This window comes from Zonotrichia albicollis, chromosome Z, assembly GCF_047830755.1.
Source record: "Zonotrichia albicollis isolate bZonAlb1 chromosome Z, bZonAlb1.hap1, whole genome shotgun sequence".
In the NCBI taxonomy this organism is placed as follows: Eukaryota; Metazoa; Chordata; class Aves; order Passeriformes; family Passerellidae; genus Zonotrichia; species Zonotrichia albicollis.
This window is the reverse complement of record NC_133860.1, coordinates 82274469-82299295: the sequence shown is the minus strand read 5'-3', so window position 1 is coordinate 82299295 and position 24827 is coordinate 82274469. Positions and strand designations below refer to the sequence as shown.

The 24827-nt window shown below is 42.1% G+C and overlaps 1 protein-coding gene across 6 annotated transcripts in view; it reads left to right on the top strand.

The window, feature by feature from the left end:
- The window catches only part of VCAN (versican), a 98039-nt gene that overhangs the window by 55746 nt on the left and 17466 nt on the right, over positions 1-24827 (top strand). For 4 of the 6 annotated variants that reach the window (XM_026796570.2, XM_026796571.2, XM_026796572.2 and 1 more), the window contains 3 exons: positions 8566-14049; positions 16155-16268; positions 17700-17813. In XM_026796570.2, the coding sequence (XP_026652371.2) occupies positions 8566-14049; positions 16155-16268; positions 17700-17813 (5712 nt within the window). The remainder of the gene's footprint in view (positions 1-8565; positions 14050-16154; positions 16269-17699; positions 17814-24827) is intronic. The other 2 variants (XM_074533496.1, XM_074533497.1) reach the window with 1 other exon arrangement.

The following is a 24827-nucleotide window of genomic DNA, read 5'->3' as shown; positions in this document are numbered from 1 at the left end:
AGAAGTAAAATTCATGAGTCCTTGGGAAATGCTGTGGGCACTTGTTCCAGCTGACAGCACCAAGTATTAACCCAAAATGTTCTCCAGAAGAGTATTTGTTCACACTTTAATTGAATTGTTTGACTTCCTGGCCTATATACAATTTTTTTTCTTTTCTTTTTTTTTTTTTTCTTCAGTTTATTCTGACCACATACAGAGCCTGCCAGGTGTGAACTAATTCTGCAGCACTATTACTATGTTGGCACATGATGGGGTTTGTGGCAGTACCTTATAGTCAAAAATATGTCTCCCTCTGCTGATTTTCAGTGGTGCAGTCATATTACCACAGCAAGGCATCTATTTTTAGCTGTAGTTGGTTTAAAACCTTTGTTCTCAAGTGCTGTCCAACACAAGTGCCTTTTCCAAAAAAACCCCAAGTATTTCTAAAAACAAATTAATATTTTTCCAGAACAAATGTTCCCATTTTGCCAGGGAAAAAAAACCCCCAAAAAACCAAAACAAAGCAGAAAAGAAAACTGAGATGAAAAAAGTTACTGCAAGAAAAAATTATGTGATTCTATGGTTAAACAAACACCCATGTTCTGTAGGCACTGTTTGAAATTGTGTCTGGTGGAGACACATTTGTGTCACTCCAGCTGCAGCAGAGGGGAGCTTACAGATTTCTGCTGATTTAACTGAGAACCTCTGGTTTATCCCTGGGCTGCTTCAGGTGTTTTATAACCAAAACAATTTTATTAACGCATGGAGAAAAATTTATAACATTTTCACCTTTTTTATTTTTTTCTTCAGAAGCAAGGGATGATACTGAGAATAATCAATTAAATTTTTCCAGAATCCACTCTCCTGAGTAATAGTTGCAAAGTACAGGGTTAAGATCTAGATGCAAAAATCTTTTTGCCACATATATCAATATCTATGTATGTATTCACTCTAAATATGAATTCTAACACTCACTTTTAACACACGCATTTAAGAAGTTTTGAAGATACAGCAGTACCTTGAGCTATCACTGCCACTTCTATAGCAATTCAATTACTTTTGCACGTGCCAAGACTGATTTGTCCCAAAATTTTAGTCATATTTCAATGAAGAAAAATGAAACTCAAAAAATATATTTGCCTTGGGGAAAAGACTGGTGTTGCGACATGACTAATTTCTCAAAATAATGCCCCAAAAGAGCAGGGGCTGCAGCTGAAGAATGTGATTTTGGTTCCTTGCTGCATGACCAGTGGGCTTGTGCAGGCATTATATGAAAAGTTTATGAGGTACATGAAAAAATGCTTGAGAAATAGTAGGGGATAAAATGCCAGAAAATCATAATGATAAGTGGAATCAATTTCACCAGATAGCTGTAAAAAGAGCATTTTGGGGTAGAGCAGGTGGAGTAATTGTCATCATAGCTTCAGTTCTCGGAAAAAAAGACATTCTGTATCCTTTTCCTTTTCCTTTTCCTTTTCCTTTTCCTTTTCCTTTTCCTTTTCCTTTTCCTTTTCCTTTTCCTTTTCCTTTTCCTTTTCCTTTTCCTTTTCCTTTTCCTTTTCCTTTTCCTTTTTTTCTTGCTGTTTTACTCTCTTCCTCTCTTTCTCCCCTCCCACACATACACTCACACTCACATATACAAACACCACTGTCTGTTTTAGAGCTTGAACTGTAAAATATTCTCTGGCTTTATTTCTGCCACATAAAATTCCTCTCGTGAGACAAATCATGAAAGAAAAATTTAGTACATGCCTTGTACATAAACCAACCTTTATTACTCCTAAAATAATATGATGTCAATCTATTTTTCCCCCAAACTGCCGCATTAAGGAATGTTCTGTAAGGTTTTTTTTTTTCCCCTAATGCCAAGTGATTCCTTTTTCCACTATTACTGGAAAAAGGAAGAGGAGAAAGAATATTTCTTTCAGCCCTGAGCAGCCACAGGTGCAGTCAAAGGGTGGGCGTATGCCTTGAGATTCTAAGTGTAATATTCTGACTTCTGCCCAAATTTATGTTGTGGTAAGTGAATTTTTGATTCTTGCTGGAGGGGACACTCTCTCTCCATATTGGTAGGGCCAGAACTGATTCTTTCTTGTGCCAGCTGTGTCGTGGCAGAAACATTTGAAACAATTAGCAGGATGTAAATGTAACGAAGGGATGGTGGTGGAGTGGCACAGGAAAGGCCAAAATTCATTGGTACCTCAGTGTTTCCACCTCAGTCATGGAATATCATGCATGAAATAATGGATGAAGTCATTCTGGTGAGCAGATGCTCTTTCCCAACCAGCTTTTCCTGCAGAGTTGGACTTCCCTCTGCACACACTGGGGCACACCAGCTCAGTCAGATACAGCCTGACTCCTTGCTTTGTTTTGGGTTCCATCTGGAGAAAAATGATTTATCGCACGGCAGCTGTTTGGGTTTGGGTTGTTTAGCCCTGCAGAGCTGCAGAATTGTCTTCTCTGTAGGCAGTGAGGGAAATGTTGCCCTTGGAAGGATGCTCGTGCCCGGGAGGAGGCTCCACGGGCTGCAGTCGTGTTTTGTTGGTGACACATTGGAGCAGAAAGGAAGTGGGAATGTGACTGCCCTCAGAATGGTGCATGACAAACATCCAGGCATTGCCCGGGGAGCTGTACCCTGCTCGTGCTGGGGCTCACGGCACAGCTGCCATTTTTAACAACTTGACATTTCCCTCAGTCTGCTTCTTTTTAGCACATTTATTGTCGGGCGTGGGGGAGAAGAACAAAGGAAACACCAGGAATTGCCGGAGGGCCCCGTAATACGCTTTTATAATAAAACAGTTCCTTTTTTTCTGACACGGTTTCTGCATCATCCTGCCTGCTGCTCTGGAGTTTGGCAGGGCAAACCCAGAGCCCTGTGCAGAGCAGATGTCCCCCTAAGTGACACCCACCCCCCACAGGTGCCTCTGGCCGTGGCCTCCAGCTCCAGCCTGGGGTCCTGTCTGTAAAAAGAAATGCCAGAAAGTGATACTCATGGATTTTGCATGAAAAGCCCCAAATATGGTAAAGCAGAAGGACTGGATAAGTGAATTTCAGTAGGCAAGATTGACCACCCACCTTGAATTGCTTTCAACTCCTACCCAGCCAGCTGTGCAAAAGTCACTCCTTACAAATACTTTCTCCCAGCAGTTTACCTGAATCACTGAGACTTTTATGCAAGGTAAATTTATACATATGTGTGCAATGTAACAATCTCTCTTGACTCTCAGAGCGATAGCAAAATGTAAATTTTGATAAAATTTAGAAGGTTAAAAAAACCCCAAAACAATCCAAACCTCAAAATTATTGAAACCTGCCTTGTGTCCTTGAGGATTTTTAAAGGGAGCCAAAGGAAACAAAATTTTAGAAATATATATGTCCAGCTGGGAAACATTTTAAAGTGAACTAAATAAAACCTTTTGTTTACTTAGAGAGAACAGTAATCAAGACCTGGATTTTACCAGACCTCATCATGTATACCAGTCATGTTAACATGAGTTAGAAGGATTAAAAGCATAAAAAATTTAATTATTTCTGGATTTTTAAATTTTTAAAAAAATTTTTTGGCTTAGGTTTGTATAATAATAGCCATGTTTCTTTATTGCGTTAGACCAGCTCCTTGGCAGTATTCCTACTTTTTCCTGAAGAGAAGGGGTATGCCTGGAGCACTGCTGCACTTTGACCATGCTTAGGTGGGATAATGATACTACAAGATGGCACAAGGTAGAGGAATTGCATTGGGATTTTGGTTCACCAGGAAATATCTGTATTTTAAAATACTTTATTTATTTATTTTAAAAAATTAAATTAAAAGAACAATATACATTGAAAAAAACAACAAAATCAAAACTCTTCTGTGAAGCAAAACAGCGCAAAAGATATTATCAGATTGATTTACTTTTGTAAAATTGAATGGTCTTGTTCCAATTTGAATGCAGTATTTTAAGGGGAAAGAACATCCTACTTAATAGAAAGGTTTAGATTTTTTTTTTGTACTGGGCACAGCTTTTCAAATCCCTTTTTTATTTCCTCACCAAGCTTTTAAGACAGAATATATTCAATGAAACTGATGCATTCCTGTGGAATTGGTTGAGGTTTTGATGGTTTTTTCCTTGCTGCAGGAATTTCAGCAAGCCATGGTCATAAAGCTGCTCAAATCCACGCAGGCTGTGGATCAGGCTCCTGGCAGAGCTGAGGTTCAGGGGAGTCCAGACACGACACAAAGGTGGTTTAAGTCTTTCCTCATCCTAGAGCCTCTGATAGGTCTCCTGGCCTTATCAGACCTCTAGTCCTTCTACAAAAGGCTGAGCTGTACTGCTGCTCACAGGAAACTGAGCAGGGGCTCAGAAGGAATAAGTTCACGAATTGCAGAAGTGTGAAATTCCAATATCTGCAGGGCACCAGATTAGATGTCAAGAGCCCCATTTTGAAAGGAACTTCACAAAACCATAAGTCTTCTGAATGAAATATTTCGTGTTTCGAAAGTTTGGAAAACATCATAATATGTTTTCTATTTAACTCCCCATTAATTCTTCCTCAGATGCTTATCTGATGGGTTTTGAGAGAGAAAATGCTTTTTTACTGCCTGCCCCCTCAAAGATGGTCTTGGAAAAGCTCTTTGCAGAATATTAAAAGTCTTCTCAAGAAAAGAAATATTGCTGCACGTTACACATTTCTGGATGTGTGCAGGCATGATCTGGTGCTGCGCTAACAGGGAGGCAGCTTTTCTGTGTGACCCACTGGAAAACTGGCATGGGTTTGGAACCAGCCATGGTGGATTGGGACAGCTGTAATTATGAATTAATGACTCCTTGGTCCCTGGCTCTGTGGTTATGTGCAGCAGCAGGCTGAAATCACCCTGTAGCCAGAGGGATTTCCATTTCTCACATATAGGAGCTGTTACTGAGATGGATGCGTGCTCCTTGCGGGTCATTTAGAACATCTAGATGTATTAAATGGATTAAGAAACACTCCAGGCTGGATACACCCATGCTTTCCATCTCCATTCCAGTGCATCCCTCATCACTTCCCTCCAAGAGAGGCTTTGCTGATAAATCTCTCCCAGGACTTGTTTGAGTTGGCACTCTGAGCTGACAACCCTTGGCTTTTTCTCCTTTTGAGCTACTTGTTTTCACTTTCCTTCACTTGGAGCCAGAATAACAAAGCATCTCTTTGAAAAAGGGCTCCTTTTGGCTTGTTTGCCATGAGCTATTGATAGGCATATTTGATAGCCAAAATCCTTCCCTTTAAAGTCCTGGTTTTGTCTCTTTTTTAGTAGTCTTTGGTCTGTGTGTGTTTACCTGCAGCAGGAATGGGTGTGAAATAAACAGGAGCCTACCTTCAGGGTCTAACAAACCAGTTCAACAGATAAATATTTCTTCTATTTTAATATTTCTTCTATATTAATATTTTAGGGTAGGTTTTCATCCCAGTGTTTTATACCCTGTTGACAAGGATGTATGAGCCACATCATTATGTAGATTATTTGTCATCTCAGGAGTTACAGAGCATTTTTCATTGCTCTTAACCCTGAGCAACCTGAATCCTAACACTGAATAATCAAACTTGTAGGAAGGAAAGGAATTTCTAATTAAAAACAAAGAATAAAAAAAAAAATCAATTACATTCTTTGCGATCTCCTGAAAATCTTTTTTTTTTTTTCCTTTGGAAAAAACCAAAATATTAAAAAAAAAGACTTCCCAAGATGCTTGTTATTTAATGAAAGAGCCTCCTGAAAGCTTATTTTCAGAATACCATGCCTTTTCCTAAGGTTCTTTTATGTGGATTGTTCTGCATGTGAGATCTTGAAAAAGCTAACAAAGTAAAAGCAGGGTCTGATAGAGATCTCTGCATGTGTAAGAATTTGTATTTGTCTTCTAGGTGAGTTTGGAACAGATGTTGTTCACTAAATTTATTGCCTACCATAAATGACTTGGTGTGAGCTACTAATTTGAGGGACTCCCAGGTGTGCACTGCTGCAAAAATTCCGCACTGTTGGTCAGAACTTGTTAGCCATGGTGCCCTCCTACAAATTACAGCCCATCCAGGCTTTATGAATTATTTATTTTTTCAAATGTACAATTCCTGTGCAAAACTGCACGCTTTGTTTCACGGTCTTGATTGCTGTGTGTGAAATCATAATTAATCTTTAAGGCATGCCAGGTTGTTTATGCACATCCCTCCTTGGCTGTTCACACAGCGCAAGGCTTCTTTCCTGGCCATTCGAATTTCTGTGTGTGGGTGCAGTTATTTTTATAGTGAATCTACCCAAAAATCAGAGGCTCTCGGAGCTCCCCATCAGCTCTGCCTCGCCATTCCTCTCTCAGTGACTGAATTCCCATGGGTTTTTGCATGCACAGATTTGAAAGGAAGGTGTGAAATTCTGTCTCAATTGAAACTTCTGCTTTTATGAAGTCATGGTTTCTCAGTGTGTCCAGGGTGGCCTCTTGCTGAAATTCATGGATTCTGAAAGGGGTGTTGTTACACATGCTCCTCAAAGTCATGCTGCCAGTCTTGGAGAGATTACCAAATCCCTGCTTTTCACAAAATTTGAAAGGGAGATCTCTTAGAGCTCAAGTAAATGGCTGCAGAAATTTTATTCTTCTGTGGGACTGGACAACCTCTCTCAATATTCCTAATTTACTGGAGAAGAGCATTCATTCCTTGCAAGCATTGCATAAAGTAACTTCCAACAAGCACATGTAGGGAGAGAGAGGAAATCTCAGTTCTGTAGCCATCTAATAGAGCTGTCATAGCACATGGTAAACACCAGGCTTCTCTGAGCAATGCACAACAGCCAGGCAGGCACAAGGTTAAAAACAGCCTTTGTTTTGGTTGCACTGGGAGCCCTGAGCTTAGTGTTGCACAGACTTGACACTGTAGTTGAAACAAACAATGCTGAAGGTGATTTATTCTCTGTATTCTTCAGCTGGAGCTGTAGCAAAGCTGAGATCCAGTAATACTTCATGAGTTCAGCTGTAAACACAGCGTGAGGTATTAGAACATTAATTCTCAATGGAGCTGCAGTGACCTTTTCAAAACCAAATTGAAGTCAATTTGCACACACAAGCCAGCCCAGGCCAGAGAATCACAAACCCCTCATAGTGCTCTGTGTCAGTTTAACTTGATAGAATACATTCTTTTCCAGAATGATCACCTGATGACTCTGTCTCTGAGGACTCAGTAGTCACAGAGGTTAAATGATCTTCATAGGTGGGGGAATTACTCCAAATTGATGAAGTGCTTTACCTCAAGATCTCATTGTTTTGTGACTTGTGGATGGTTTTAGTGAGGGAGATTTGATTTAAGAGCCGAGCTGTGTCACGTACTGCAGATATTTTTTCAGGAAGCAGTGGTTGCTGACAGTGCTCTCAGGCAGGAGTCCTGTCAATTGCTTCAGATCCTCTCCTGGCAGATGTGGGCAAAGCTCCATTGGCCATTCCAGCTTGTACCAGCAAGAAAGTGATCCCCTCTGGCCAAAAGGGTTATAAACATAGCTCCAGAAGAAAGAAACACTCATGGAATAGGATTTCAGCACAAGGTTTACAATTTCAAGTCAGTTGGCCAAGCTTGAAATATTGGGGCTTGTTTCTGAGTCTGTTGTGTCCTTCTTTTTAATTTTTTTTTTTAAATTTAATTTTAATTAGGATAGTTTCCATTGTCTGGAACAGAAGGTTTGGAGCAATGTTTGTGCTGAAAGGGCAAGTTTAAAAAGTGTCTATGGAATCTGGGATCATAAATCTTGGAGGAATTCACGAGGCTTTCTGCAGCTAAAATCTTGCCTTCTTAATCTTCTTTCTTCCTCTTTATATGCCTCTTTATATGCCACCTAGAAAAAAACTGAGAGGTTTGTAACCTGTAGGAGTATGTAAATAATTCAAAGTTAGTGTAAACAGAAGAAAACTACTGGACTTCAGTCATGTTACCCTCTGAGTGGGAGTTGACCTTTGAATCTGTGATATTTTTTTCTCATTTGCTGCATAATGCTTTAAAATTCCACGTAGCAGCAGCTATGTAAAATAAGACTTTATTCACTGTCCTAGGGTCCAAGTCTAGTGAAGGGAGATTGATGTAGGTGTTATGGTGTTCCTAGTAATCTGAATTACTCTATAGTAAAAGGAAAAGGGAGATGCAGAGGGAGTTTTTTTGTGTCTTATTTTATTTTAGACTTTGCCTTGCTTAGCTTTGCCTAGGTTCAGTTATTGGTAGAGGTCAGTTACTGTCTAAATCCCTGGAAGCAGCTGCAGCAAGTTGGTCTGAAAAGTGGTTTTCATCTTGTCCATTCCTCATCTTTGCTGAAAATGTAGGAGCAGGTAACTCAGGCATGTGTTTGGGACCAAGGGCATTGGCAATCAGCAGCACTGAATAACCAATGTGTTCAATATGCAGAGAGGCTCCAACTAGAAAATCACACCCCATGGCAGAGTTTAAGTTTGTGTCAACAGGAGAACACACTGAATTTGCAACAAATTGTTGAATTTCAGATTTTTTTTTTGTATGGGTTGTTTTTTTTTCTTCTCCAATGGATTGCTTGTACTTCGTGTGTCTGCTGTTACTTAGGGATCATGAAAAACTCTCTTTTTCTTGCAGATCACCCGGTGAATGAATTTTTGGATCTGTTCAATCGCCACATGCTTCCTCATGCAATAGATGAAACCCACATTGATGCAGAGTCAGCTCAGACTGAACCCTGTACTTCAGACTCTGTGCAGGATTCCTCTGAATATATAATATTGGATCCTTTCTTTTCAAACTATCCAGAGTTTGAAGACGACGAAGACTGTGAAAATACTACTGATGTTACAACCCCTCCAGCTTTGCAGTTTATCAATGGCAAGCAGCAGGTCACCAGTGCACCCAAGAGCACAAAAGCTGAGGAAGCCAGGAGTGACCAAATCGAAAGCGTTGCCCATTCCAAAAACGTCACCTTTTCCCAAATCAACGAGACAAACACATTCATCATTAATGAACCTGAAGCTTCTGGTACGATGCAACCAAGCAAAGCTGGAGAGGTGATGGGGGCGTTTGAGGTCACACAACCAACCTCAGGGGCTGCAATGTTAGAACCTGTCTATAGTGGGGAGTCTGAAGTTGTGACAACAGATAAATCAGTGGCCACCACTTCTTCACACGAGCAGTCTCTGCAAAATAGCAGAGAGACCATGGCCTGGCAGGGAACTGAGGAGAGCTCCACTAAGGATAGCAAAAACCTGCTTTTGGTAACTAGTGAATTCTCTGGAGATGGCTCCACTGAGTCTGATCTGTCCACTTCGGTCTTAGATGTTGTGACAGGGTCAAGAAAGGAAGATGATGAAATAAGTTCTGGTATAACATCTTCTCCTGATGCATTTACTGTGGAAAGTTCTGCTGTAACTGCTTCTTTGGAGGCAGTTTTTATTCCTGCTACAGTAGACGATGCTGTAACTGACCTTATTTCAGAAAAGGCAACCCCTGCTCCGGGAGACCATTATAAAACAACTCTTAAACTTAATGCAAATTCCCCTGTTGAAAACATTATGGAAACAAGTCATACAGCAAAGCCTGAGATGAGTGCTGCTTCTTTTATGGTGCTGGAAGGCTCTGGAGATGTGAAAGACAGCATCACTGTAACAGAGGAAATAGCAGTAACAGAAACACTTTCAATGCAAGACGCTTCTTTGGGCTCCGGCACAGCCCTGCTGACAGAATTTTCTGTAACTGATTCAGGAATCACCTCTGCTTTGCCCAGAGCTATAAGCACTCCTTATCCTGCCTTTGATCAAAGTCCTCAAGTAGCTGTTGCCACCAACTCTGTGTCTGAGCTAATTACGGAAAAAGTGCTTGCCAGCTCTCTTGTAACTGAAAAGAGTATTGATGATGAAAAAGAAATGCACACCACTGTTTATGAGGGTCACCAAAATTCAGCTACTGCTGCAGAGGAAAATTCAGATTTGAATGAACTTGGGAGCACCACAAGTGAAGTCAGAACTGTAAGTCAAGAGCCCCTCAGAAAAACAGTACCAGGTACCGTAAGTTCTGAAATCAAAAAGGTCACCACCGTTCCTCTGTTGAGGGAGAAGAAGCTTTTTGTAAATGAAGGATCAGCAGAAGAGCCTGCAGACATATTTTCAGGGGGTTCCACGAGCAGAGTGGTAAGTATTGGCTCCCCATTTATTGATCCAGGTTCTGGAGACACAGATTTTGTCGTTGAGTCTGCTACTTTGACTTCAGTCCCGTTAAGGCCTGTCACTGAAACGCAAACAGAAATGTACGAAGGAAAAATTTACAGCACAGATGATGCTTCACCAAAGGATGCAACAACAGAATACGAAAAATATGCAAGAACAGATGAACCTGCAGTAACAGTTTTGAGTACTTGGTCAGAGAGCTTCACAGAGGGGTCTGGAGCAGAAAGTCAGACGTCCCTGGATATGTTTAGTACCAAAAACCCAGGAGAACTCAACGTGGAAACAAAACCAACCTACACAGCTCCTTCTGACATAAAATCTGGTTCCACGAAAGAGATAGCATCTCACATTGCACCAGGAATTGAAACCGGAGATTCAGAAACGGGTGAGGCCACATCATCTCCAGCATCTGAGGTCAGTAACAACCCTCATGAGGGCTTGGTGACACATGGTACTGGCAGTAAAACAGCAGTAGCTGAATCTACAGAAAGCAAAGATGCAAGAGTTGGTTCTTCAACTGTCTCCTTGGGCAAGATTTTCCTGATTGAGCATGGCTCTGGGGAAGAATTCAAAGATGACAGCAGCACCACAAAACTTATGTCTAATGGACCTATGGAAGAAATACTTGGAGGTAATTTCTCAATTACTGACCAGGGATCTGGAGAACCTGACTCATCCACTGGATCATCTGCAGAAACAGCAGTTGCCCCTACTGGGAGACCAGAAATGTGGGAGAAGGATGGCAGGCAAGCTGTCAGCACATCACCTCTGCATCCTGCCTTCACTACAGATCCTGATGAGCAGGTCACAAGTTCTGAACACGAGGTAACCTCCATGGGGACGGCAGGGGATGTGAGAACTGAGGAGAAAACTGCTGATGAGCTGGCAGCGAGAACTTTTGCCACGAAGATCCCTTTGATGGAAGAGATACAATCTGGGGAAGAGATGGCAAGTGAGATTTCACCAAAAGCTACGGAATCTTCTGAGGAAACAACAACAGACTCGTTCTTTGAAAGTACACAGACTAGCCATGAACACCTGGGATTTTTAAATGTTCCAACTCCCAGTCCTTACCTGGAAGAAAAGGAATTAGAAACTGAACCTGTCAAAAAACCACTTTTGCCATTTAATGATGACAGAGTAACTGAGGCTGTAACAATTGAAAGGAAATACGTAAGCTCTCCAGTCACAGTTGTAGAGCAAGAGGAAGAGCTGGTGCAAAACATTTTCCCTACTAAAGATATTCCCAGAACATTCCTGACACCTAAGGAAGAGAAACTGCCAAATAATGAGCTCATTGGTGATCCACTGTTTTCAGGACAGGGGTCAGGAGACGACCTTGCTGTTCTTCCTTCTGTAGTGCCGTTTGTTGTCCAAAAACCCAAGAGTACCTCAAGCCCTGAAACTTCTCACCCTACAACTATGGGACCTGGGCTTTCCACTGACATGACACAGGGCTTTGAACGAGGAAGCACTCCAGCAAATGTTGAAGTTAATGAAGAAGTCACAAGTGCTGTAGCTGAGCTGCTGCCAGAAACTGGAGACCCATTCCCCACCTCTACCTTCCCCAGCTCCTCAGCTTCAGCAGAAGACAGCTCCAAGAGCTTCATCCCTAAAGAGGTTGAAGACACCACTCATTATTTTGTTGCGAATGAAGAACCACAGGAAAAGGAAACTGACCATGGGAGAGGAGAAAACGAAACAGATAAAACAACACCCACGTCTAAAGCTGCTTCTCAGGAGGAAAATTCACATTTTCTGATTAAAGGTGGCACAACTCCTGTATCTGTTATACTGAACGGAACTTCCAGTCCTGAAACAGAGGAATCTCTTGTAACATCAGCAACAAAACCTCTGGGCAGAGTGCTACCTGAGGGCTCTGGGGAAGGATCTGGCTGGGTTGGTGTTTCAGATTCATCTTCCCCTCATACGTTTTCCCATTTCTCAATACCCACCTCTTCCAAAGTGGAACTAAATGTATCATCTAGTGTTCCTGGACCTGTTTATTCCAAAGTTATGACCACAGAGACTCCGAGAGATGGATCACAGACTGCAATCACGGGACGAGTCTCCCTTTTCACAGAAGAAACGGAGGTTTTGGTAAATCCATCTGCTGCTCATCCAAAGACAGCTTCATCAGAGGAGCTAACGAGCGACACAGGGTTATATGAAAAAATTATTCCTATGATTGATGATAAAAGAAGTGTAATATTGAACGTTTCTGTTTATGGTGATATTACCCTGATTGAAGAACGACTGCAAACCCCACCAGAAGAAACAACTATTATAGACATGGATCACTCTACATCAATGCCTGAGGATATAATCAGTGTGCAGACTATGCCAAATCCTGTCACACAGTCAACATATGGCTATGATGATAGCACAACAGCTGAAGGGGAGAAATATTATTCCACTCCCAGGTTTTCCATAGCCACAGAAAGGACACTTGGATCTGGTGACACTCTTCCTCTGACTACTTCCAGTCCACCAAGTAGAGAGCTGGTGACCTCTGGGCACAGACCGACCTCAGGTGACGTGGATTTGGGTTCAGGGAATGACATGAGTTTTGCGACAGAAACCCTCACCACCACGGGACCCTCTGAACTGGGCATTTTCCTTCCCACAGTGCCATCTCTGGCAAGCCCCCAGGTGCCTCTTGAGTCCCAGCCTGTTGTGACCAGCCCCACCGAAGACACCTATGGGCCGAGTACTTCAGCAAACAGCCAAGCAACAGCAGATCAAAGCGAAACAATCTCTGGCTTTTCTGGGATGGGCCAAGAAGAGCTGGCTCATAATCAGCCTGTGGCTCCTTCTCTTACACCAGTTGTAACTGGTGAGCCAGAAGAGGCTTTGGCAACTGGTGAGCTTGAGTTAAGTGTTGCCACCACACAGCCAGCATCCCAGATGACAACTGTGTCACCCACCAAGGGTGCAGGAAATCGTCCCATGGTGTACACAAACACAAAATCAGCATCGGCAGAGTATGAGGAGACAGATCCAGTGACTTTTTATTCTGTTTCTCAAGCTCCTCAATCCTCAGTAACTGTTCATTTAGTAAATAGAGTATCTGAGTACCCTGAGGTAATCATTACCAGCACATCACCATCATCATCATCAAGGGATTCACATCAGTCCAATCACTCCTCAGGAGGAATCTTCAAAGAGGTCAGTTCTGATATTACAGCAACGTATAAACCACCCACGAGTGACCTTGACACAACAGAGTCCTCTCTGCTGGAGCTTTCTCCTGAGCCTGTTTCAGACAGCACAAGCACGGAAAGCACTCCTCAGTTTGGTTGGATTCTAACAGGTGGGACAGAGGAGACAGAAACCCCTGCAACTGATTTACCTGCTGAGGAAGAAGCTGTTGCTTCTGGAGATTCTCCATCAATACATGTCTTGCCTACTGCTTTTCTGAGTTTCGGAGAAAGAGCGAGCACAGATATCCCAAAAGTCAGCACAACAAAAGTGGAAGCTTCCTCAGGAAGAGCCAGTAATCCCCACCAAGAGGAAGCCAGGACTGCTGAGAGGCAGAACCCCTGGCTCGTGCCCACAACTGTTTCAGACTCACCCAACAGCATCGAAAGTGAAGGATTTAAACCTGGCCAGGAAGCAGCCACAGTGCTCACCTCGCCTTCCCAGCTTTTGGATGGAGGCACAGAAACACAGGCGGCCTTGTTTGGCCAGGGGGAGATCACAACCACCTCCTCTAACATTGCAACCAACAGCATTGCCCCTGGGAACAGCCCCTACCAAAAGGAGCCATCCGCGCTGGGCTCCGAGGAGCCGAGCACTGTGGAAACCGTGACTTCATCATTTTCCCTCCCGGAAGTCACAAACGGATCAGATTTCGTGATTGGCACCAGTGTGGGTTCAGTTGAAGGCACAGCAGTGCAAATTCCAGGTAACTCCCCCAGAATGCGATCCCTTGTGGTGTTATGTGTGTTGTGGTCCTTGTGGAGGTGTTGCCTGGGCTCTGGTGAGGGGTGTGGCAGTCAGAGCTCCTCGTGAAGTGACAACGGATCTCGTCACCCTCCAGCTGAGAAATCAGCCTGGTTGTGGCCCCCGCAAAGTGGAAGAGGATGGGGGGGTGCAAAAAAACCCCCCCCCAAGCCCAGTGACTTTCCATCGTGGAGCTCTGGATCAGACTGGAGGTAACCAGCCAGTTCTAAAAGGCAGGAAGGTAACGTTGGTTGTGGTAGGGAAATCCAGCTGGAGTGATTTCATTTGCCAGATTACAAAAGATGATTTTATCTGGTGACTTTTCTTGCGATAGTTCTTACACAATTGGTTTTCTGTGAAGGGTTGTTTTTAACTTCTTGCAGTTGACCTAGAAAGCAGCAGTGCATGTCTTAGGATCAGAATTTTCTATAAAATTGAACTTCTCTTGACCTACAAGATAGCTTTCCACATAGCTTTCCAAATCAAGACCTTCTTTTCAGCCTACATATAGCTTTAAGTGGTCGATGCAGTGTCAGTCTCTTAAAAATTACAGAACTTTTTTTAGACATAATTTGCCGCAATATTTTGTTTTCCATGATGGTATTGGGAACCATTTCATCAAATACATGGGTGATGCCAGTAGTGTCACTTCAATTCATATTTTGTCTAGCAACATCTGATGAAAGAACTGGACTGGTCTGATTTTATAGGTTTACTATTATTTTTTCCTCAAATAATCCAGGTAGCTGGAAATTTGAAAATGTTTACTGTGGAAATGTCCAGTCTGTAGAAGGATAAACAGACAGCAAACACACAAAAAATGCCATTAAGGTGCTTAACAGAGCCCTGCATTTGTGACTTTCAGTGAAGCAGTCAGAAAACAAGCACCCTATTGAATGGATGGGATCAGAACCTTTCCAAAACCTCCGAGGTGAAAACCTTACTCACTTAATCATAACCCTGAACTTTTGCACATGGAGTTTTCTTCTGGAGGCTTTCAGCTGGACCTTCTGCATTCCCATGCCTAGACAGGGAAATTGGCACTGTAAGAAAAATTTGCATCTCTAATTTTCAAGAAAAAAATAGATATTATTACTTTTTTTTTTTTTTTTGGTCATAAATCCTAGTCAGATTGCTTTGGGAAAAGATGACCAAAAAAAATCTTAATTTTTCTCATGCCTCTGATTTACAGAACTCTCTTATCTATTATGTAAGTTGTCAAATCCAGGGCTTTATTTTTGCCTGTCAGAAAGGCTGTCTTCAGGATTTCCCTCTCACTGTGAGAAACTAACTCTCAGAAATGGTTTGGTGTGGACTTGTCTGTGTGAGTGAGTGCTCCTAGGCACGAAATCAAATGCAAATACCCAGGTATGTAAGCTCAGTGGAAATAAACATCACTGGAAGGCATAAAGCTCTTCAAGGAAATGGTATTTAAACGCTAACTCCCGTAACAACCGAGGATTTCACAGCAGGTAAGTTTTTATCTTAATATTCAGTCCAGTCAAATGCATTCAGAGTCTTTGTTTGTATTCTTTAAATGTATTTTTAAGAAAGGCAGGTGGGAAGCACACATGCGAGAAAAGAAATAGGACTTGATGGGGGTTGATAGATTGAATATAAGCAGCCAGTCAGTATGTTCTGTGTACCCTGTCATTCTGCATAAACTAACCCTGTTCAAGAAAAAAGCATTTTCCATTCATTTTGCATATGTTTAACTGTTTTCAGCTATAATTAATTGTCATGTCATGCAAACTACATCCTCAGCAGAGTATCATGACTGCCAAATACAGTACAAATTGCTGTGAAAAAAAAAAAGTAATTCCAAGAGTAATTTACAATGTTCGTAGTAAATGCCATATTGTTGTTTAAGTTGAAAGCAGTGATGCCTGAAGACCAGCTTTTCTGTTTTATAAATCTTATTTTGAGCAGTTGAGTACATTAACAGAGTTTCTGTAACTACACCAATGCAGCAATGAAGAAAGATATTTTTTTTTCCTCCTGAAAATCAAAAATACACAATTTCCTTGAAACCAGGGAGTCAAATTCCTTTTCCTCCTTGTTCAACAGGCCAAGATCCGTGCAAGAGCAACCCCTGCCTCAATGGTGGTACCTGCTACCCTCGTGGTTCCTTCTACATCTGTACCTGTCTGCCAGGATTCAACGGGGAGCAGTGTGAATTAGGTAAACTGGTGCCATCTGCTGCTGATCAACTCGAATTTAAAGCTCTTGAACATGAAATCAAGAGTTGATTTAGAGTTGAAGGCTGCATGGATGTTTGAAACATTTCACCCCCAGGCCTTACTTTGGGACAATTAAATGGAGAGATCCCCATTGTCCCTCCCCTTTTCCCTCTCTCCACAAAGGGCGTAGATTTGTGCACACACACAGGGGTTAAGGGAACTGTAAATTAACTGCAGGAGCTGCAATTCCCAGCGTGAAATTCAAAACCACACCAAATTAAAAAAAAAAAATAGACATTAATATTTGGGATGGTTCCCTAAGAGCTTCTCATAGTTATTTGAAAGACTGGTAAAATAAAATATTCCCAAATGTGAACAGGAAGCTGAGAACTGAACACAAACTTGAAAATTTTTGCAGGAAATTTTAGATATTATCACATTCATATGCATCTTTGGTACAAATTAGTATTTTGGTAGCAATTTCAGCTGAGGAACTTCTTCCAGTTGCCTGCGACATCTTTGCATCTCCTGTGACTGTAGATTTCAAGAGATTCACCTATGTGGTTCAGAATAACCCATTTTCCTTCACGAAAGGAAGACAAAGTATGATAAAATGACTGGAACAAGTAAGACCAGCATAAAATTTGACCAGAGCATATTTTAAAATAGAAATATATATATATTTTAAGCCTTCTCTATGATGCAGCAATTATTCCTAGTTGATTGTTTGTAGGTATGTCCAGCTTCTCTCTTAGATTTTAGCGAGTGAACCACGACTATTTCTGGATGGAGATGTTTGAAAAATCTGTGTGGAAGCCCACACTGTAATTGTTTCAGAGGAACAGCACTCATTAGGAAACTTCATATGATCTTCTTCATGAGGAGACACACTAGCTTACAACCCATGCTGAAAATATTTGTATAAAATGAACTTGTGCTCCAATTTAAAAGGTGAAGACAAGGTATTTTAGGAGCTAGAGGAGGCAGGGACAGGCATGCTATTTGTTTACTGTGTAAGACCGTGGGTGCTATGATGGTTTTGTCCTTATCTCAATAAGGTTAGACAAGAAAGAAATGAGAAATGCAAACCAATGAGATTCCAGAGCCTGCCACTCTGCAGACTGAAATTAGCAGTCTGTTAAATGCTACATGATAAGGTTTCCAATATTTGAGTTTCATGAAGACATTCGAGGCCCCTGGTGGCCAATGGGAATTTCTGTTGTGCCAGGGTGACTCGCACAAGTCAGATTTTCCACAGGAGAAGGCTGCATGGCATTCCTCCCTCTCACCCCCACAGCCAGCGCTGGGATCTTTTGCAAGGCTGCATTCCTCTGCTCTGGACTGGTCCCAGTCACCAGCCTGACTGAGGCTGCTGAGCATTTCCCTGCTGGCAGCTGGGTGGGTGATGGAACCAGTTTTGTTTTCTGCGCAGATATCGACGAGTGCCAGTCCAACCCGTGCCGCAACGGAGCCACGTGCATCGACAGCCTCAACACCTTCACCTGCCTCTGCCTGCCCAGCTACGTTGGGGCTCTCTGTGAGCAAGGTAAGGGCTGCTCCCCCACCTGCGCTGCTGCACGCTCCATTCCCAGCCCAAAATCCTTCTGGAGTAACGGGGAAAATCCTCCTAAAAATGAGAAGGTGGAAGAATCCGACAAAAATCTGCGGGAAGTCACCAGCGGTGAGGAGAGCTCCTGATTTTTGTTGGACTTCCCTGACTCGTGGTTCAGGGTGTTTTCCCATCTCTCACTTTGCACAAGCCCTAACCACATGCTAACCTGAGTGGAAGCCATGCACAAAATATAAACTGATACGTGGGGCAATTTCTGTGTCAGAACAACAGCTCTCAGGCATTGCTTTTCAGCAACAGTTTTCAGGTGGCTCTAAGCCTTGTTGTTTATGCTGCCTTGCAAACTGCTGGGAAGACACATCATGAGGCTCTCTCATTACTGTAGTGATACTTAATGAGTAAGAGCAGGGTTACTTTGTGGCTGAGTTTCTCTCTTAAAAATTATATGTGGTGTGAAGGACATATCAGAACCCATCACCTCCAAAAAGCATCAGTGAGATGTAGGAATAGTTTAGTGAATAAGACAGATTAAATATTCCTCCAGTGGAGACCACAGCTTTGACAATTTCATCCTACAATTTTCAAAATTATTAATTCTGGGATTCTTTTAGGAAAAGTAGGTGCAGGATTATCATTACAAGGAGATTGTAAAAGGCCTTCTAAGCTGGACAACTGAAATATGATTGAATATCCAAGTTCCTGTAGTTGTTAGAAAATTTACTGCAAGAAACCTCACAGAATTTACAGGAAACATTTTCAGTGCAAGATGCTTACTCAATATGTGGGAGGAGGAATAGGGTAGCAACATTTGTTCTGTCAATAAAATTAATGGAGGCATTTCCGTGGGAAAAAGAAATGGTGCTTGCTAAACTTATGAAAATATGCTTTTCTTTTTCCTTCAGCTGAATGATTTTGGCCACAGGTGAATGAACTAAACCTTTGGATATGTTTAATTGATATTGTGTGTTTTCATGTTTGTTTCTCAGCTTCAGTGAAGAGTGGTTTGCAGGTTTGCAAACTCTTCCAGCTCAACCTGTAGAGATCTTTGTTAAAAGTGAAAAATCTCAGAGCTGATCAGCTTCAGCATTTTTAGTGTTTAACCTTTTCATCAGTCTGGCTAACCTTGTAACTTGAGAAGGCCTTCTGAATCTTGCCACCCAAATTAAAAATTGACAGTGTTTTCACACCAAAAGAAATAAATGTTCTCACTCCCTTCCTCCTCCCCTTCATTCCAGCAAATACATGGCAGTGAGTGGCTCTGAGGGCCATGGTAGCTTTAAGCTGCTTTTTATGACCAACCTGAGAGTGCATTTTAGGTGGTTAATGGGAACATTTCCTAGTTTGTCAATCAGAACCAGAGCTGTGCTCTCTCAGCTTTGGAATTTAAATTTCCTCCACTTAAAGTCCTGCAGTGGTTTGGGACTTGGGAAAAGGTTTTAGTGCCAAATTTCCACTCCACCAGACAAAATAAAACTGTGTTGGCGATTCAGACATGGTTGTCTGGCAAGCAGGCTTTATTTCAAGGCATCAGTCCTGACCTCACTAGATTTAAAGACCAGCCAGGACGACAGAATGTGCACCTCAGTGCCACAGGAAAGGTGGAGCTCAGCACACCTAGATTATATTTCATTACTTCTTTTTTTTTTTTTTTTTAATTTCAAATATACTATTCATTTTAGAAAGTTAAAAAAAAAAAAGAAAAAAAATCAGGCTGAAGGGATTTCTTAGGCACAGTGCTGAGCATTCAAAATGCCATGGGAGGGAATGGGAGCAGGGAGCATGCACTGCCCTTGGACATGAAGCTCAGAGTAGGAGGTCACCACATCTGCACCCACTGCCCTGGTGCAGAAGGAAAAACAGAGCTCAGAATTTCACCAAAATGCCCCTGTGGGACTGCTGTGGACTGAGGGATCTTCGACAGGGATGTCCTGCTTGTGTCAGCATTTGGAGGGGATGTGACCAGGGGACAGCGCAGCTGCACGGCAGCGAGCCCTGGCAGGTGGTGAAGGTAAAGGAACCTTCTGGGAGATCTAATCCAGGCTGAGGCAAATCAGTCCTGAGGCTCAGGGAGCTGGAACTGGCTCCCTGCAGCCCTTCCTCTTGCCAGGTGGAAAGAGTTCAGCAATCCGAGCCCGGGAACATCTTCCTGAGGCGAGATGGAAGTGTCAGATGTTAGAAATAGTGCAGCTGAAAGTTCCCTCAAAAGTTTGCCCTTAAACTAGATTGTTAGCTCAGTTAAGCTAATCATCACTTCTGGTGCAGGTGAGATTAAAAGGGACAATATCCTCTTTTGCCCACCACCTGTACCTTTTCAAAGGAAAGATGGATATTCTGCTTGCCACTTTCTGACATTTGAACATCACCCCTTAAAATTCATAAATATCCCCCAAACACTTTCCCAAAGAGTGACAGGAGATTGCAGTAAATCTTGGTGTGAGTTTTATTCTGGGAGAGCCATCAGTCTTTCCATTGTCATCTCTCTGTGAAAAGCCCCTATGACAACTCTCAGGAAATGGTAGAGGCTTGCAACTTGAACCTCAATTTTAAGGGTGAATTCTCTTTATGAGAACTGGACAAACACGTCTGTGGATTTTCCTCTTCCTTCCTTGGCTGGCTAGAGTTTCCTTTTCTTTTTCTCCCTTTTCTGCTGTAGCTGGTGTCTCCCTGCTCTCAAGGAATGTTTTAAGCCTAAGGTTTGGCTTGCTTGCAGCTGGACATGTGTGCAAAAATGGCACATGTGTGTTTGTAACCGAATGCGCCTCCTTGGGATAATTCAACCAGCCGCCCTCTTCCAGGTTCTGAAAACGAAACAAATGTGGGTTTTAACCACCCTATCAGGAATCTCGTGTTCTTACAACCCAGGTTCATTGTTTCAATGTCTGTGATTACTCCAGTCTCATTTAATACACTTTGTTCCCAGGGCTTGGCTGGTTGGGGTTGAGGTAGTTGAGAAGGGCTCAGGGAAAAGGTAATTTCAGAAAACAGATGGTCTCCTACTGATGTCTGTCAGCTGAAAAGAGATTATTTTGGATATTTGCTAAAGAAATGGGCTTCTCCTCAAGATGTGGGGGCTAAGTGGCCTCCAGCATTTCCTCATTAGCTGAAGGCAGAGAGTCACTGATAAAATTCACAGCTGAGTAAGACTCTCATTATGTTCTGGTACCTGTGCCAGTCTTTATTTCCTTTAAGCCTCTTCTGGAATTTCTTTAAAGACAATGGACCTATTGACAGCAGCATTGAATAAACAGTCCCTATTTATGTATCAAACCCACTGAGAACTCTTTTTTTAAGTGCAGTGTTAAGGGATGTGGTTACACATGATCAATTGCAGTTACAGAGAACAGAAGCTGTGAGACCAACTCCTTGCACACACCACTGAAAACCCCTGTAAATTGTCATAAACCCTGGATGAGTTTTAAAACACCACAAATATAGTGAGCAGTGTTTCAGTCCTTCCATCACATTCTGGAGCAAGGTTACACAAGTCTGTGGCTGGGTACACAATGAATGTGATGTATTGCATTCAATAAATGCTTGCACCTACTCTGCTCACTGTGGTTGGGTCAGAAAATTTACCTGCAATTAGTGTCTACTAATTCAGAGACACTAATTCAATGGTTCAGTAAAGATATTGGAAATTTATATCCACATGGAACCTTTTTACCTTTTTGTCACCCTTTTAGCTTTCATCATTGAGAATGTGTTGCACACTGAGGACGAAACTGTGCAGAGATGAAATTGCCCCCACAGTTTTACTAGCCCGGTTTGCATTTTTTATCCTCTACCATCTTGAATTTTCCTTTCCCTATATGTTTTTCCCTCTTCTTCTCAACTTCTCCTCTGAAAAACCAAACCAACCCCCAAAAATGCCAACAACAAAAACCACCAAACACAAAATCCCTTGAAAAACCCCAGAATCCCCTGCCACTCTCCAACCCCAAACAAAAAAAATCCTCTTTTCCAGCATCTAAAAACATCATGTATTTTATAGCCATCAGTTCTGGTTTGTTTTGTTTTGGGAGTTTTTTTAGATTTGGGATATACACAGGTGCAGAAAATTACTTAATTTTTGGCAGTGTTTGGCACCTTTTTTCTTACAAAGAGAAATTTTGTGATTTTTTGTAAGAGAAATTGTGTTATAATTCATGCTCAGGCCATTATATCCAAGTTAGTAAACACAGTCCTCTCAGTTTTGTATTTTCAAACCCCTTTGCCCTCCATGCGCCTTCTTTCAAATCCTTCACTTCTTCCCTAGCAGAGGCCAGGGAAGGTTTGATTAGAATTGCCTGGAAATCCTCTCTGGCCACGTTTTTCTCAGCTCCTTGTTATTATCTGACTTGTTTCCTGTGGGACAAAGGAGTCCCTGAACAAGATAAATAATAAAATCTTAAGTGCCTTCACAGAGGACATAGGTCTGTTAGTCAGCTTTGTGTGGTTAAACAAATGTTCTAGAAAGCCCAAGGCAGACTAAACTTTAAAAATTACCTAGATGCCAGAGATTAAAGCTCTGTCTGCAGCCTGCACTTCACACAGAATACAAAGAGGGACAAGATAAAAAAGCTAACAATTTGGTTATGTAGATTACATTCCTTTTTTCATAGCTGGGATGACTCAAGGCACAAGCAGTTTTCTACAGTTCAGCTTCCTGGAAATAGAAGGGACATAATCACTGTAAGCTTGATTATGTCTTTGCATTTGGTACATTTATGTCAATACTGATGGCTTTTGGGAAATTATTTTGATAATTTCCCAAGACTCCCAAGACAATGACTACATTATTAGTGTCAGAGAAATTCTGACAAGGCTCAGATGTGGCTTTGGCACACTTTGTTTGCACTTTGAAATCCGTTTATGTACATGTAAAATCAAGTTTGTGTCATGGGGGATTTAAACCCTTTTTTTTTGAAAAGTAGACAATTTGGTGTGTCAGTATGGAAATGGCCTCTTCCTGCTGTGAATTAAGAACCTGTGCTGGGGAAAACTGCTCTTTAGGTGGTGGTAGCAGCTCACAGATAAGTAATCCCTTAGTTAAGGTATTTGCAGCCATCAGCCCTTGGCATGTACTGTAATATTTGGTTGTTTCTGTACTCAGGCAAAAAGAGCCCCTTCGGCCCAAGCATGTTATTGACCACTGCATTTAAAGACAATGGACTGCATTGACTGACTGAGAATGAGAAATCCAGTTTCCAGCCCCGAACATCTCCACAGCTCTGGAGAGGCTGGAACAGTTGGCTTCAGACACCGTTTTGCTCAGGGGCCTGATAAAATTTAGTGGGAATTGGGTAATTCCTGGTGGATGTGTGGGGTAGGGGAGGCCAGGCCTTGTGTTTCTGTTCCTCAGCATCCTGAGGCCCCTCAGGGCGAGCCATCCCGTGCTGAGATAGCTGTGGCTGAAACGCACTGTAATCTCTTGCTGAAATGTCCTTTATGATGCCATTGCATCTGTCATGGCTCCAAACTCCCTGCCTTTCCCCTGTTATTTCTCCCACTCCTCCCTAAAACTCCCTCTTATCACTGGCAGGTCCTTCCCATCCTCAAGCACAGCTCAGACGTCACACAATCAGACATCACGCTTGTTTTCCCCATCTTACTAATGCTGATTTTTTCCTGTGATTCATCCCTGCAGAAGCAAACTTGGAACTGAAACTCTTGGGGGTTTTTTTTTTGCCATCTATTCTGTTTACAGCTGCCTAACCTTGACAGAATAATTAACGTCAAATCCATGTTGTTCCTGTTCCAAGGCTTGTGTTTATTTCTCCTATGCATAGTGGCTGGTGTGAATCCTCTCTGTGATGCATTCTTATCAGCACCATGCCTCATGCAAGCACAGACAACGTGCAATTTCATTACTTTGTGTTTCAGCTTTGCAAACCTCCTAACAAATTGATGTCTAAAGTTGACTTCATCAAGGAAGATGGGTTTTGGAGGAGGATTTGGAGGCCTGAGCTCAGAAAGATAATATTGCAGCTTTGCTTCTGCAGACTAAACAATTGCAATAATTTCCCCTCATATAATTTTGAGTTATCAGTTTCTTCCAAACTTAAGTTAGTACACTCACTTGAAGAATGATTTGTCCTTGCAAGTAAAAATTCCCATCGCCATGTACAGACTCAGAAAACTGGTGAAATGAAGGTTCACTGCCATCCAATATCCAGGGATTTCATCCATCCAGGGTGACAGATGTAGATGTCCTCCTGAAATTGCCCAGATTCAGCTTACTTCAATCACTGGAAACCCACAAAGTTTCCAATTGTGATTATATGCCTTAGATAAGCAATAGTCTTGCAGTTTGTGCTGGAAGTGGGTAAACAGAACTGCCTGAAAGTGAGGTCTCAAGGATGGGTGTACTGAGACTGGGCAAGCAGAACTACCTGAAAATGAGGTTCAAATGATGAGTCTTTGATTTTGCATGCCTTGACAGATGGGTTTTTCTTGAAACTTTGTCCTGCAGAAAATCCCTTGGTGTAGATGAGATGGGCCTGGTTTTGGCTGACTGACCAAATGTTCCTGATTTTTGTCCATTGATCAAATAATTCTTGTCTTGGTCCATTGACCAAACATGCCTGATTTTGGTTGATTGATCAAACATGCCTGGTTTTTGTGCATTGACCAAATAAATGTGCCTCATTTTGGTCCATTGATCAAACGTGTCTGATTTTTGTACATTGATCAAGTGTGCCTGGTTTTGGTTCATTGATCAAATGTACCTGGTTTTGGTGCACTGCCCAAATGTGCCTGGTTTTGGTGCACTGACCAAACATGTCAGGTTTTGGTGCCTTGACCAAACGTGCCTGATTTTGGTGCGTTGACCAAACACACCTAGTTTTCGTTGATTGATCAAATGTGCCTGATTTTGGTGTGTTGACCAAACATGCCTGGTATTGGTCCATTGATCAAATGTGCCTGGTTTTGGTGCATTGACCAAATGTGCCTCATTTTGGTGCATTAATAAACATTCCTGGTTTTGGTGCACTGACCGAATGTGCCTGA